At 37.3% G+C, this 14,526-nt stretch overlaps 1 protein-coding gene across 2 annotated transcripts in view; it reads left to right on the top strand.

The window, feature by feature from the left end:
* The window catches only part of PCCA (propionyl-CoA carboxylase subunit alpha), a 278,565-nt gene that overhangs the window by 89,339 nt on the left and 174,700 nt on the right, over positions 1-14,526 (top strand). For both annotated transcript variants that reach the window (XM_051780610.1, XM_051780611.1), the window contains exons 10-11: positions 6,647-6,749; positions 11,791-11,885. In XM_051780610.1, coding sequence (XP_051636570.1) covers positions 6,647-6,749; positions 11,791-11,885 — 198 coding nt within the window. The remainder of the gene's footprint in view (positions 1-6,646; positions 6,750-11,790; positions 11,886-14,526) is intronic.

The raw sequence follows: 14,526 nt of genomic DNA, 5'->3' as shown, positions 1-14,526 counted from the left end.
TTTGTTCAGAAAGGAGCAAAGGAGTTTGATTAAAGTAACTGTTTTAAAATGGATCTAAAATCATGATTGCCAGTTTGTCTTGGAGAAAAGTTGTGGTTACTGTTTAGAAAGTCCCCTGGTAAAGCTGATTGGTATTAATAGAAACTGGCTAAGGATATTTTGAATATCACTAAATTAATTGAGTGATATTACTTTGACGCCATCCTATTTAATGATGATAATTTGAGTTGCTTGCCTTGTTTGTGGAAAGCCTTTGAATCACAGAATATTCTGAATTGGAAGGGACCCACAAAGATCATTGAGTTCAACTCCATTCTGAAGTATCATTCAACTCATTGTTTACCAATGATGTTCTTATAATAATTCTCTTGGTTACCCCTTCAAGCCTTGTGTTTATACTCTTATATTAGAGTAGTCTCTAAAAGACTAATATTACATTATAAAGAGAATGTTAAGAGATGGAACACTTAGATTGTTACAGATCAACACTGTTTACTGAGCTCGTATCATGAAGAAATGCTTATTTTAAGGTTTCTGGGTAGGCAAAATTAAGTTGACAAAATATTTGTTGCAGGAAGGTAAAAGTGAGATTTAAGAGAACTTGAAGACAAACGGATTTACTTTGGATTTAAATATAAAGTAGAGCATTTGGGTTTATCTTCCAGTCTGTGTTGACAAAATATCTGTGAGGTTGTAAAAGATGCATTGTACATGTCCATTAGTTGTGTTATGGAACTAAGACTGTTTTGGAGGTGACTGAACTTTTACTGACAAAATAACGTATCTGATAGTTTTAATGTTGCGTAAAAAGTTGGTGGTCTCATGTATAGTCTTGCTGCATCCAGATCCATGTAATCCCATAAATAAACCAATTTTCAGCTGTGGTCGGACTCTGAAAAGCCAATATCTGAATGGTCTTCTTCATTTCAGAGTTCATAAATGCAAGGTGAGTGTGAAGAACTGTTGGTAACATTTTGATCTGTAAACTTGTTTCATGGGATTAATGCTTTGTCTCATGGGATTAATTTAAAATACTATTTGAAAACAAAAAGCGTTTATATAGAAATATACAATACCCTGAGTTGAAAGGGACCCACAAGGATCATTGAGTCCAACTCCTGTCCCTGCACATGACAACCCCAAGAAACATACTGTATGTCTGGAAGTGTTGTCCAAATGCTTCTTGAACTGACAGGCTTAGTGCTGTGACTACTTCCCTGGGGAGCCTGTTCCAGTACCTAACCCCACTCCAGGTGAAAAACCTTTTCCTTGTTTGAAACATACTTTTGGATTTTCAGGATAGTTGAAAATCTTTCTTGTTTCAACTGGTTATGTGTGCTGCAAGAAGGCTTAAATGTATGTGTGGCATGACATGGAAATAGCCACTGGAAGTGGAAAAGATGGATGTGACCAACTTCATTGCTGCTGTTACAGAATTATTTATTATGGCAACTTACTGGTGCTTCATCTTTCACATCCCTTAAATATGCCAAGTGATGACAATTGTTTTAGATCCTCTATAATTATTATATTATTACAACTATAGCTAAAATTTGTTAACTTTCAGCTAATATGTCTAATAGAAATACTGGGATAATTTTGCCACTGTTAGAATAATTTATTTATTTATTTATTTTTAAATAGCCCTTCACATGCATGTGACTGTGAAGGCTGCGGTGTTGCCCCCTGCCTCTGGGTAGGGCTGCTGTTTTTCTTCTTACTTTCAGATCTGAATCCCTCCTGACTCTCCCTTCTATTGCTTTTTTCAAAATTTTGGTCAAGTTCTAAAGTGGAATTTTGTGTATAGTTCAAGCCACTGACCCACATCTGAAATTAAAATAACCCTATGTTCACTCTAATGTAATCTCTAGCTAGTTGTCTTGGTTTGGAGAAATATAATTTAGCATGGCCTCTCTTCACATAATAGATACCCACTTAAAATTATGTTGAAAATGAAGTGCAGATTTCTGGAAAGCAGTTTACATTTAGTTCAGGTTGGTAGGTTCTTCACAGCCTCAGAGTTCTGTTGTGGACTGTATCTAAAAGTAATTCTCTCTTAATGTAGTTGATCATCCCAGCTCTGGTCTTGTATATGAAGAGCCTCTGTGCTTGCATCCCAGAGAGCCTGATCCAAAAGTGCTTTCCAAACATAGGCAACATGAAGTTAATGATGAAATACAACAAAACATGACTAGGGTATATGTCTTAATATCTAGACATTTTCTTCAAACTCAGTAAAAGCAAGAAGCCTTCAGATTCTCCACAGTCAAGGAAGGAATGATACAGAAAATGTCTAGATATTAAGACACATACCCTAGTCATGTTTTGTTGTATATCATCATCACCTGGAGGCAGAAAGTTGGCATGGTTATCTTACTTCAGACAACCACAGGAAGGCTTGTGGCAAGATCAGTAGTGCTTTTGTACAACTCAAACTTCAGTGTGAATAAATGTACTGTAGGGAGAGAAGGGAACCTTAGAGATGTCCTGTTTTTCCCCATACAGAATTGTGCATGTTTGAAGGGATCTAGGGATGTCATCTCATCCAACTTCATCCTTAGTATCATCAACACTCAATTTGAAGCTGATTGCTTAGAGCTTTGCCCTGGCACTGAGATTACCAGCCTCCCTAAACAGCCTACTCTATTTCTCCATTCTTTCCAGTTCTCACATCCAGTTCGAAACTTCCACTTCATTTTATGGCCACTGTCTTGTTTTTTTGCTGTGCAGTGCAATAAAGAGCTTCGCTTCATTGTCTTGGAAAACTCCTCTGGAAGTCTGCTATTAGATGTCCACTAAAGCCTTGCTGTGTTTCAGGTTCCACAAACCTAGCTCCGTGTGTGCTCTGACCACCTTACTTGAGCTTATTAACATCTTTGAGTACTAGGTGTGTCCAAAATTGGATGCAGCAGGTCTTAATAGGTACTGAACAGGTCTAACAGGTGCTGAATAAAGGAGAATAATTGCTGCTGTTGGTCTGTTGCAGCTGATGCAGCTACTATTTCATTGACTTTCATTACTCCCAGGTGCACTGCTCACTTGCTCTGCAGCCTGTTATCCTTCAGGACCCCCGAGTAATCTTAAGCAGCCAGTCAGTTCCACAGCCTGTACCAATGCAGGGGTGATTATTCTGTGATAGGTACAGGACTCTACTTTTGTTCTTGTGGAAATTCATGAGATACTTGTGAGCCCATTCCTGTCTGAGAGACTCTGTAGGTCTCTGAAATGCTACCTTTCCCTTGAATATATTGATGTACAGAAGCTTTAGCATGATCCACAGACTGGTGGTGGTACATTCCAGGACAATAATAAAGTGCTAGGTTTTCCCCCGTGTAGTTGTGCACCTATGTAGACTGTAATGTTCTACTTTAGAAACAATTACACTGTAGTTACAGTCACTGTCTTACATGTCTAGAAATAGCTTTCAGGAGATCTTGCTCTCTGTGACTTTCCCATAATTAAAGTGAAGCTGACCAGCTTGTATTTTTTATGATTCTTTCATGGTCTTCTCAAAGTTGGGTGCAATGTTTGTCTTCCTCCAGTTATCATGAATCTGTCCGGACCTCCAAAGTCTTTCAGAGGTGGCAGGACAGTCTTACAATGACACAAGCTACCTCTCGTAGCATCCTGTTTGACCTTGCTGACTTCTGTGGGTCACTTCCTTAAGAGGTCATTGTCTTCTGCTACTGGTAGTTCCTCTTCTTCAACCTATCTAATGTCTGTGTTGAAGTTGTTCCCAACATCCATCAGAAACCTCCCTGCTTATGATCTTCTGTGTTCCTGTTCCAACAGAGGTCAGGGATGTTATTCTCCTGGTAAAAACGCCTCAACAACCAAACAGACCACTGCTCATGCCCAAATTGTGAACAAGCCAACCCCCACCTCCTTCAAACCACAGCCCCAAAACCCCCAAACCTAAACCACACAAACACTTAGAATCACACAATCAACTAGGTTGGAAAAGACCTTTGAGATCGAGTCCAACCTTTGACCCAACACCACGTTGTCCACTAGACCATGGCACTAAGTGCCATATTCAGTCTTTCCTTAAATACCTCCAGGGATGGTGAATCCACCACTTCCCTAGGCAGCCCATTCCAATGCCAAATCACTCTCTCTCTGTAAAGAACTTCTTCCTAATGCCCGACCTAAACCTCCCCTGACACAGCCTAAGACTGCCCTCTTGTCCTACTGCTGGTTGCCTGGGAGAAGAGGCATAGGCTATGGTGGCTTTTTATCCCCCCCTGTTCCAATCTCAAACTGATTGGGAAACTTCTAGCAGAAAGTAATGGAAGCACCTGAAAGCAGCAAATCTGCGTACAGGGGAAAAAAAAAAAGAAACCTGTCACTAAAAGTTAATGAGAACGTAAGAAAAAGCTGAAGTCAACCCTCCTGTCTAAACAACCACCAGCTCCTTCATATGAGAAACCACCAAAATGTCTTCTCCCAAAGTCCCCTGGCTGCTGCTGTCTGCTATGCTGCTTGCATACCAGCTCAGCTGGTGTGCCTGTAGCGTGGGGTGCCTGGGAGTGCCTGACGGACAGCCTGTGCTCCTCACTCTCTGCCCCGTGGTTTAGTGCAGGTGGCTGCACTGGACGACTGAATATGACCATGGTAGTAGGTGGGTAGTGTTTGAAGTGTGGGTCTGCACAGAGCCCTGCTCAGCCATCCTCTGACCAGAGTTCCTCTTTACTTTGACATAGTGTAGAGGAATCAGTGATAGTCTTCATATGGGCGAGGCACATCAGCCTGAATGACTGTGTCTTGTCAAATATCAGGGCTTGATTAGGCTGCACATGGTAAACCGTACCTGGGCTTAGACAGGGACATTAAGCTCATGTTTCCCTGTCCCAAGTTTCCATGCCCTTCTTTCCTGGGGTTAGCATGGGCAGGAAAGTTTTGGACATGACTACGTGTATTGCCACAGTTGTGCTGCATCTTCCTTGCAGAGGGGCTCTTAAGACAAATTCTTTTCTAGCCTTAATGGCTGGGTATGTATTTATTTATTTTTAATATTCATAAAGAGATTCATTACCATCTCCATTGGGTTAGTATGGTCTCTAAGGAAAGTGAAGTGTACTTATATTAATTTTTATCACTGGATAAATGCAGCTGCACAGTTTTGTAAGATACAAACAAGGTCAGAATACCTGAGATATTTGTTCCTGTTATAAATAGTTCAAAAACATTTACAGATGTATGGATTAGATAATTAGGCACCTGCATTTTTTTAACAAGTATTGCAGTTTAGGTTTTCTAATTAGCACATACTTCAGTAAAAGAAAAAGTCAGTTGTGAATAATTATGTATAAAACTATGTGACACCAGAATATTTACAAAATAAAATGGTGCCTTTGATATAGGAATTAAAATAGCTGTAAATGTATTTCAGTAAGAAACGCTGTGTGTGGTTGTTTGTTACAGCACTTTGGTTTTTTGGACAGATCAGGTAGTGTACAGAATCACAAATTTTGATGTCTCTTTTTCTCTTTTTTAAGTCATTCAATATATTGAAGTTAAATATGAATTTAGGAAAGTTGTACATTGAGTATACTCTCTCAAAATTATAGCATGTGTTATTCCACGATTTTGAAAGAAGGCAAAGATATACTTTTAAATATACAAATTTTTCTACTGTAAATTTACCTGTTTTGTGATTCTGTTGTCTGGGTTTTGTTTGTGGAATTCAACTAGATTCAAGAGATGCAAAGCATGGAAACTTCTACTCAGTTGTGTTGTAGTTCTTATTCTGGGCCCAAATGTCAGGAAAGCTGTATTTCCCACAGAAATTTAGACCAATTTACCATATGTATCAACATAAATAGGACTTATGTGCCAGAGCCTGTAGAAAATTTCAGTGAAACCTTTGGGTCCCTGCATTATGTTCTGTTTCACCCTGAGAAAGCTGTCCATGAAGTTGTTTTTCAGGTTATGACCCAAGGAGTATTCTTTAGGCCATTAAAAAAAGAAAGTTAATTAATGCAATATCTTGCAATCTTTATTTGTTTGAGTAACTAGATATGTAAAAGAGAAAACAGAGAGAAGCATGTGGAATGTTCCACGTAACACTCACACCTTAATGCAGGGAAAAATTTGTAGTACAGGTGATATGCTCTATAAAGTGATGTATTGCATCTTTGAAAATCCTACCATGGAACACACAACCTAATGTCTGAAATATCACTTTTGCAGTTCTTTAATGCGCAACTAATCTCTGCTGTTCTTGAGTATTAAGTGGGCTGTGTACTTTAAGTAATGGCAAGCTTCACCTTCTGGATAAGAAGTACTTCGTAATTACTGCATCTTAAAATTCTTTGTTGGTATTTTCTTCTGCTAAAGTAATAGAAAATGAATATGAATAATTGTTGTAAATGCTCAGACTTTTTAAGCACATTGAAATTTTCTGCACTTTCAGAATGTTTTGTTTTGGGTTTGCTTTGGGGTTTTTTTGTCTTTGTAAGAAAAACAAGTAAAAAAGGATACTCATTACAGAATCAAATGCAAATGGTAAAACTTGGTTTTTGGATGTGTGTATTCACTGATGAAGGCTGCCGGATGACTGAAATGAATAAGTGTTCCTTCTTGTATACTTCAGGAACTGATACTTTTAAAATACAGATTATTCTTTTTGTTTTTGTTATTTAAGGGAAGGTTTTAGGTTTTCATCTCAAGAAGCTGCTTCAAGCTTTGGTGATGATCGCTTGCTGATAGAAAAGTTCATTGATAACCCTCGTCACATAGAAATCCAGGTTTGTACTATTATTATTATTATTACTACTGTTAATTATTGTATATTTATTTAATAAGGTTTGAACTCATAAATGAATCAAAGTTCGAAACATTTCAAACACTCTACTAAAAAAGGCCTAGAGTCTTGTGTTTTCCGGTGTCTTAGGTCATTGCTCAAACTACATGGCTATCATGCACAATACAGCCTTCCTGTTTTTATTCTCTAGCCTTTCTGTAGCAGGAAGACTGTGAACTGTGTTCAGTTTGTTGGGGGAGAAAAAAAAGTTATAGGCATCTGTCCTGAGGGATGGAGCTTGAACTCTGGATCCTATTAGAGGGCTGGAGTGCAGCAGAGGATGTAAGAGTTCAAACACTCCCATTCTTAACATTTTTCTTGCAAGGTCTAGGTGGTTTTATCAGTATTTTGGATTCTGTTCCGAAGTATCTAATGCTCCCTGGGAACTCAGGAGGATTTGTGTCCCATTTTTGGTCAGTTTGTGGTTCAAAATCAGTTGTATTCTCTTTAACTTCTGGATTGTGACCATTTATGTATTTTATTGAATTTAGCATTAAGTCAGATATGCTAATGTAGAACAAAAGTTGTTTCTTTCAGACACTTGATAACAAAATTATGATTTCAAAATTTGTGATGTGTTTGATCTTATGTAGGCAACTAAATTTTTGTGTTCGTCATTAGCCTTGAGTTAATATTTCCTGACAAGAAATCTATATGAGACATTTTTGTTTCCTCAATAGAAACTTCACTTGTTACACAGAAATTTCATTTATTTTTATCCAAAATATAAACCCTTTCTATGTTGTTGAGACATGGTTGTTTTTTGGTTTTTTTTTAACAGCAAGAGCCTGAAGCAGCTCAATAACTGAGTGAAACAGCAGTAAATTTGATAGTGTGGAATGATTTGTAAGAGAGAAATATTTAACATTTTTTAGTCTACCAGATATGTGCCCTCAGACTGATACTTCCTATGTTTTTATTTATTTTATGTACACAGACTAACATTGCATTTCATAGAATTGTAGAATGCTTTGGGTAGGAAGGGATCTTTTAAAGGTCATCTAGTCTAACCCCCATGCCATGGGAAGGGACATCTTCAACTAGATCAGGTTGCTCAGAGCCCTGTCCAACCCGACCTTCAGTGTTTCCAAGGATGGAGTATCCACCATCTCTCTGGGCAACCTGTTCCAGTGTTTCACCACTCTCATAGTTAAAAAAAAAAAAAAAATCTCTTCCTTATGTATAGTCTAAATCTATTGTAGTTTAAAGCCATTTCCCCTTGTCCTGTCACTGTGGGCTTGGATGAAAGTTTGTCTCTATCTTATCAGCACCCAGTAAGTACTGAAAAGCTGCAATTGGGTCTCTCCAGAGCCTTCTCTTCTCCAGACTGAACAACCCCAGTTCTCTCAGCCTTTCCTCATAGGAGAGGTGTTCAGTCCCTATAATAATTTCTGTGTCCCTCCTCTGGACCTGTTCCAACAGATCAGTGTCTTTCCTGAACTGAGGACTCCAGAGCTGGATATAATACTCCAGGTGGGATCTTACCAGAGAGGAGTAGAGGGGGAGAAGTGAAGAAGAAGAAGAAACATTGAAATAAATAAATAGTCTGTAAACAGCAAAATGAAGAAACAGTAAAAATGAAATTTAAACCCCACCTTATTCTCTTTTGAAGGGTTGTGGAAAGGTATATAGTGAACTCTAAATTTCAGCATTTATCTTAGTTACAAAATAAGTCAGATTGCTAGAGCATCTTTCTGTATTCTCTTGCTATGGCTAGTCATATTTATCTACCTATGTCTTATTTTTTCTCTTTTTTTTTGTGTATGCAAATAACTACACCTTAAAGATCTGTTTCCTTCAGGGCTTGCAGATTTGGGAGCTTCAGCAGATTCCTACTGATTCTTCAATGAATTAAGTTAGATGGGATTGATTCCTCTATACTTCCATGAGTTGGGGGCAGATTTTACATTGTCTTGATTCCTTTGGGTTTAAAAAGTTACCTCAAAAAATATGGTAGTACTGTATTTAAGAACTGTTAAGTAATTTCACTTAGAGTAAACAAAATGTCTTTGCTATTAATAATTTATAGTTGTGTTTATAATAAGTGTACAGTGAATGTTGTTTTCCTTACACAAACACTTTGATGGTACCTTTTAACAATATCATAGCATACCATTTTAACTTCATGTTCTAATCAGCTTTAGGACGTTGACCTTGGTTCATTTTCAAACTGCTGAATATACAAACAATTTGAGACCAGATGCCAAATATTTATTACTTTAGCAGTAACTTTTAAATAGAACGTTTTTTTAGCATTCTCATATTTCTCCAAAGCATTGGTACTTAAAATTGTTAAATAAGGAGTTTCCTGTGTCTAGCTATAAAACAATCACTTTGTAAAACATGAGAAAAACCGAAAACAATTAACAGGAAAATAGAGTCCAAATAGACTTTATGCTTGAACTGATTTGAAGTTTGTTCTCCTGAAGTATCTGATAAAAAGGACCTGAGTTTAAAGTAAGAGTACGTGGACTGTCTATTACTTGGCTAAATAGCAATCCTACAGCTGGAAAGAGAACTTAGCTGAATCATGCAGGAGAGGTTCTGCTACATAATATTGAATTATTTTGACATATAGATGTATGTAGCATATACTAACGTCATAATCATCTAATCCCACAAAACAGGAAATTTTCTTTTAGAAATACTTAGGTATGTAAAAAAACCCTGTAGCTGTGACATGCATTTTTAATGACATGTGTACTGGAATCTCATGTCACCTCAGAGATGATGATTTCAGTATTTTGCAAGTATCTTCTGAAAGACAATTGTTGTATGATTAGTTTCTGATAAGAAAAACAGTGGTCCCAGAATAAAAGTGAAGGGTTAATGCTACATATTGTTGGCTTATTCTATTTATAATTATCTTCTCATTGTAAATGTTCATGCATGTCTCTTTGAGCCATATTAACTAATAATCTTGAAAAACATTTATTTAAGATCCAGGTTGCTGAAATGTAGTAGGATATGAGAAATGTCCTGAAGTGAAAGAAAATATTTACTACTTGGATTGAGAACTTTTATCTTCTTCAGAAAAATACAGAGAGAGGAGAGAAGCACAGGAACTCATTTTTATTGAAATATTCCGGGACTCCTTTGATTGTTTTGGTGAAAGTGAATTCTGTGGAAAGATGTAGGCTTTCTAACAGTGAAACAGAAGTGCTCACAGGGAATCATTCTACTTACAGGACAGTGATTTTTTTCCATTGAGTCCCATCTGTGTTCTGTAGGTGTAATATTTTAATATTTTAAAAAAAAAATCACAAAAAACCAGTCAAAAAATCTTAGGACCTCCCAAATGAGTTTCTGTAGAGCTCCACTCATCTGGATTGAATGTGTGAAGACTTGGGTAGGAAGTACCTGGGTATTTCTTTTTTCTATTTTTTTTTTTTTAATCTTGTTAGGGATTAATCTTGTCTCCTGTTAGGGAATCGAGCAGTTGGTTGGAGCCACTCTGGTGCTGCTGCTGCTGCACCTCCCCCTGCGCAGGGAAGAAGAGGGGTCTGGGACATGCTGTAACTTAGGGAACTCTGAAGTTGTCAATCATCAAGACATATTTGAAGGGGCTTTTTTTTTTCACTAGACAGCTCCATAAATATATGGGAGCACAACAGAATTTCTGAGGAAAAAGATACGTCTGATCCTACGATGTGCAAAGCACCCTGGATCTGATGCTGCACAGCACACATGAATTGTCTTCATGAGTTCACTGCCTCATTTTCAGTCACATCTACCCAAATTATTCACGCCTCAGCAACTGTTGGTGTCATAGATGCAGGAATTCATCTTGCCTAGTGCCATAGTCACTCTGGTGCTAAAAGGAATAATAAATAATACAGATTCGTTGTCACAAATGTTAGTAGATATGGTTGAGTTCACACAGTTTGAGGAAGATTATCTCCTTGTTTTATCTTGTTGGTTTTCAGTGTAGAACTGCACTAGTAAAGAATGAAGCATGAATATTGGCATGGGTTCCCGCAGATTGGAGCAGCAAGATAGATGAGAAAAAAATGGGTTAGAGGGAAAATTTTATAAGGAAGAAAGGGAGCAGGTATGGTCTGCAATGAAAGAAATTGTTCTAAGAGTAAGTGTAGAGTATAACATCATAAGAAGTCTACTTGAATCCTCAAATCCAGTATCTGGATATTGGAAATGGCTGCACCATACTGTTAATTTCATAGAGGTACAGAGTTCCTTTTCTTCTTTCTCCCTCTAGTTTGAAATTGCGGAATCAGTTGGGAGTTCTGCTCTGCTGAACTTGTGGTTCTTTTTCTAGTGTGTAATTTAGGTTGTTGGATCTAGATACTTGATTCTGCATTCTCTCTTCCATGAACTGAAGCTGCAGCCTCAACTGTAGTTGATACCTGATTTATAAAAAATTCCTCAAAACTACTGCTTTAGTTTCCATTGAAAGTACTAAGGAAGTTGCAAATTTTCTCCTCCTTAATAAAAGATAGCAAAGTTTCTGAAGATTTTTTTCCTTCTTCATTTAAGACAAGGCACTGTGGTTCACCTACTATGAAAGCTGCGTTAGCCGTTCTTTCTGAAAACTCTTCTGTGTAATTCAGGAGCAAAATTTGGCATCCTTGGAGATTTTTCTCTTCTTTGTTGACACAAGATTTTGCCTAACAATGTGGTTTTGTGTAATTTCATAATGCAGTACAAACTTAAAATGCTTCTAAATGTAGTTTTAATCATATTTCAGTTTTTTGTAATAAGCTCCCAAAAATTCAGATATCGTATTTTGAAGCGAGTGGGTTTTTGCCACGTACAAACTCTATACAGACTCTTTAGAATAGTCCTATTCAGAATTTGAAAGTGTTCTATTAGTGGTTCATATACAATTAATTTTCTACATGACCTTTTTTTCCCAGTCTCTATTTTAGATTGGAAGAAACTGAACAAATAAGTTTTGCATAATAGTATGAAGTCAAAGGACTGTACACGTGCACACCTCTGTTAATAGCAGTGTGTTATTGTTTCAGATTTTGGCAGATAAGCATGGTAATGCCTTGTGGTTGAATGAAAGAGAATGCTCCATTCAAAGGAGAAACCAGAAAGTTGTGGAGGAAGCACCAAGGTATGAATGCTAGATTATTGATGCAGCTTCATCGTAATTGAAAGTACTTTTGGAAAGCTGGTGATTCTATTTACTGTACGAATGCAAGCAAATTTTATTCTTTTAAAAACCCACAAAGAAAATAAATGTTTGTCATAGTCATTTGACTGTAATGCAGTTTTGATGTTGTTCTTGAGGGTGTTTTGACAATTTGTTAAAATGTCTTTCATTTTTTTCATGATCTTGTATAAAATGGGTATAGGTCTTACCAAATATATGTGGTATGAAATGGCTTAGTTTATCTGAGATTTTTCTTTGTTCACTTTTGGATGTAAAAGTAAAATAAAATATGGAATAAGTATGAATTTTACTACAGATACAGATATTTGACTGTGTTAGAGTAATTGTGGGAGACCCACATAATTCTGTATATTTCTATTTAAAATGAAATGGTTGAGTACCATTTGTGGTAGTGAACTAGAGATGTATGTGTCCAGTAACTCAAAAGTGCTAAATGATCTTAATCTCACTGGTTTCATGTGAAGCTGAAATACATTGCTGCTGTGCAAGGTATGGTCTTCCTTAGTTTTCTGTTGTATAAAATGGGTGGCAGGAACTTCTGATTTCAGAAAGCCAGACGTGGGTATATCACTGCCTGTGGGAATTTCCAGTGTAATATTTTCCTCAGCCAGGTGGGTTTGATGTATTTTTTTATAGCACAGCACTGTGATGCAACAGTTTGGGATGTGAGGAAGAGTACATCATCCAAATGGTGTTTATTTAGAGGCGGTTTATTAGTTAATGTTGGATCATAACTACAGGACTTACACTGTTGGACCTAGATTTCAAATTAAAAAACAAAGTTTAAAGATAGAAACCCACTAATAAATGCTTCTTGGTCACGCTTGTGGATATCTTGGAAGGCTTACACTGCTTCTGTGTCAAGATCTTACCATGTTTTTGTGAAAAGTGAATACTTCAGGTCCCACTATGATGTACATGTGCACATACATATACCTAAGCACTTAAAAGAAGAGTGTCTTTTGCTTCACAAGTATATGTAAGGTGATACCTGTCACTGCTGCCTGCTCATTCTCCATACCTGTGGTCAATTAAAGAGGGTCATCCCTCTTTCTCTCATCGGCCAGCTGTGATCAGAGTGTTTCTTTCATCAGAAATATCAGCCTTTTAACTTTCTTGGGCTTCTCTGTTGGAGTTGCCAGTAAGTTTCCTCATCCCCTCTTATAGCTCTACAAAAGAGTTTGGGCAAGTCAATAGCTTCCAAAATTTGGTGTGAAAACTCTTCCTTCTTGTTGTTGAATGCTTTAGACTCTGCCAGACTTCGGTTGACAGCTTTGGAAGTCTTACTTGTCTTATAGCCCCTTGCAGTTGGCTGCAGAATCCATTAATTTTCAAAGGGTTACAAGACTTGCAGGGCATTGACTTCTGTGAGACACCATAGAAACACTAAAGGCTCAAGTTAACCCTTCCTGTGAATGCTGTGCTGTTTCAATTAGTCTGATTGATTAATGGCTCCTGGTCACACCTCTTCTTATATAGCTGAATGGAGGAAATGTACTGTCCTTCTTTTTTTCCTATTCTAAATAGTAGCTGCCATTAAGACCTCTGAGATAGGTCGAAGGAGTTTTTTTTTTCTTTCATGAAGCCCAGGAGATAGGAATGGTATGGGCTAAAATGTTTTTTCCTTTGTATGACCTCAAGACTTTTTTGATTTACTCTATTCCTATGATGGCATTTTCCTAAGTGTCTAATTTTAGAGACTGAGTGCCTTTTGACTTTGAGAGTAATATATAATTTTTTTAAAAGCTAAGTCTGTTGATCTTGTCCTTATGTGGGATCATTTTGTCTTTGAATCTTCAGTTTTCTTAGGGAAGTTCAGTCTTTTGTTAAAAACAAACAAAAACCCCTCTTTCTTATGAGGAGGGAAACACCTTTGGTTCACACACAGATGGGGTTACAGTATTCAAGGGATCCATCCAGGGGTCCGTGGTGGTCAATCCCACAGATTCATCTAGGACACCAAAAAACTTTTCTTATACCCTTTTAACATTGGTCATTTGTCCTACTCTGTTCTGGGAAGCACATTTAATAAGACACATCCAGTCATCACTAGTTTATTTTGTGCTGGGCAAAGTTAGTGATGCACGAAGCTTCCAGTTGGTGTACTGTAAATTTTTTGCTTCTGGTTTTACACACTTTTGTATATGCTGTTGTCTTCTCATTTCACCACAGAGGCTGACATTTGAAGAGATGAGTAACATTAATTAGTCTTTTGTTCCTTAGTTCAGTTTTTGTTCCTCTGCCACCCAAGCTCTTATCTGTTCATTTTTAGAGACAGTTGCTGTGAGACTGTACTTTGGCAAGAAAAAAATGCAAGGATGTGGCTGTATTTTCCTATTTGCTAGAGTGATTAATAAGATATTGTTTCCTGTGGGGAGAAACAAGGCCTATAAGCTTATCAGAAAATCCACTGATTCCTTAGGATCAATCACAAGTAAATACACAAGAGTATTAACTGACGTCCTATTCAATAACTGGAGGAGTAACTCAAAGGAGTGCTCTAAAACTTCACTTTGGTGAGAGCACATGTCTAACTATTTCTGAACCTGTTAGAATCCTCTTAAAGCCCTTTAAATTTGCC

This window comes from Manacus candei, unplaced genomic scaffold (assembly GCF_025592945.1).
Source record: "Manacus candei isolate 608988 ecotype Guabito, Panama unplaced genomic scaffold, ASM2559294v1 h1tg000014l, whole genome shotgun sequence".
Classification (NCBI taxonomy): domain Eukaryota; kingdom Metazoa; phylum Chordata; class Aves; order Passeriformes; family Pipridae; genus Manacus; species Manacus candei.
Note: the sequence above shows the minus strand (reverse complement) of the source record. Positions and strands in the feature narration are given on the sequence as shown.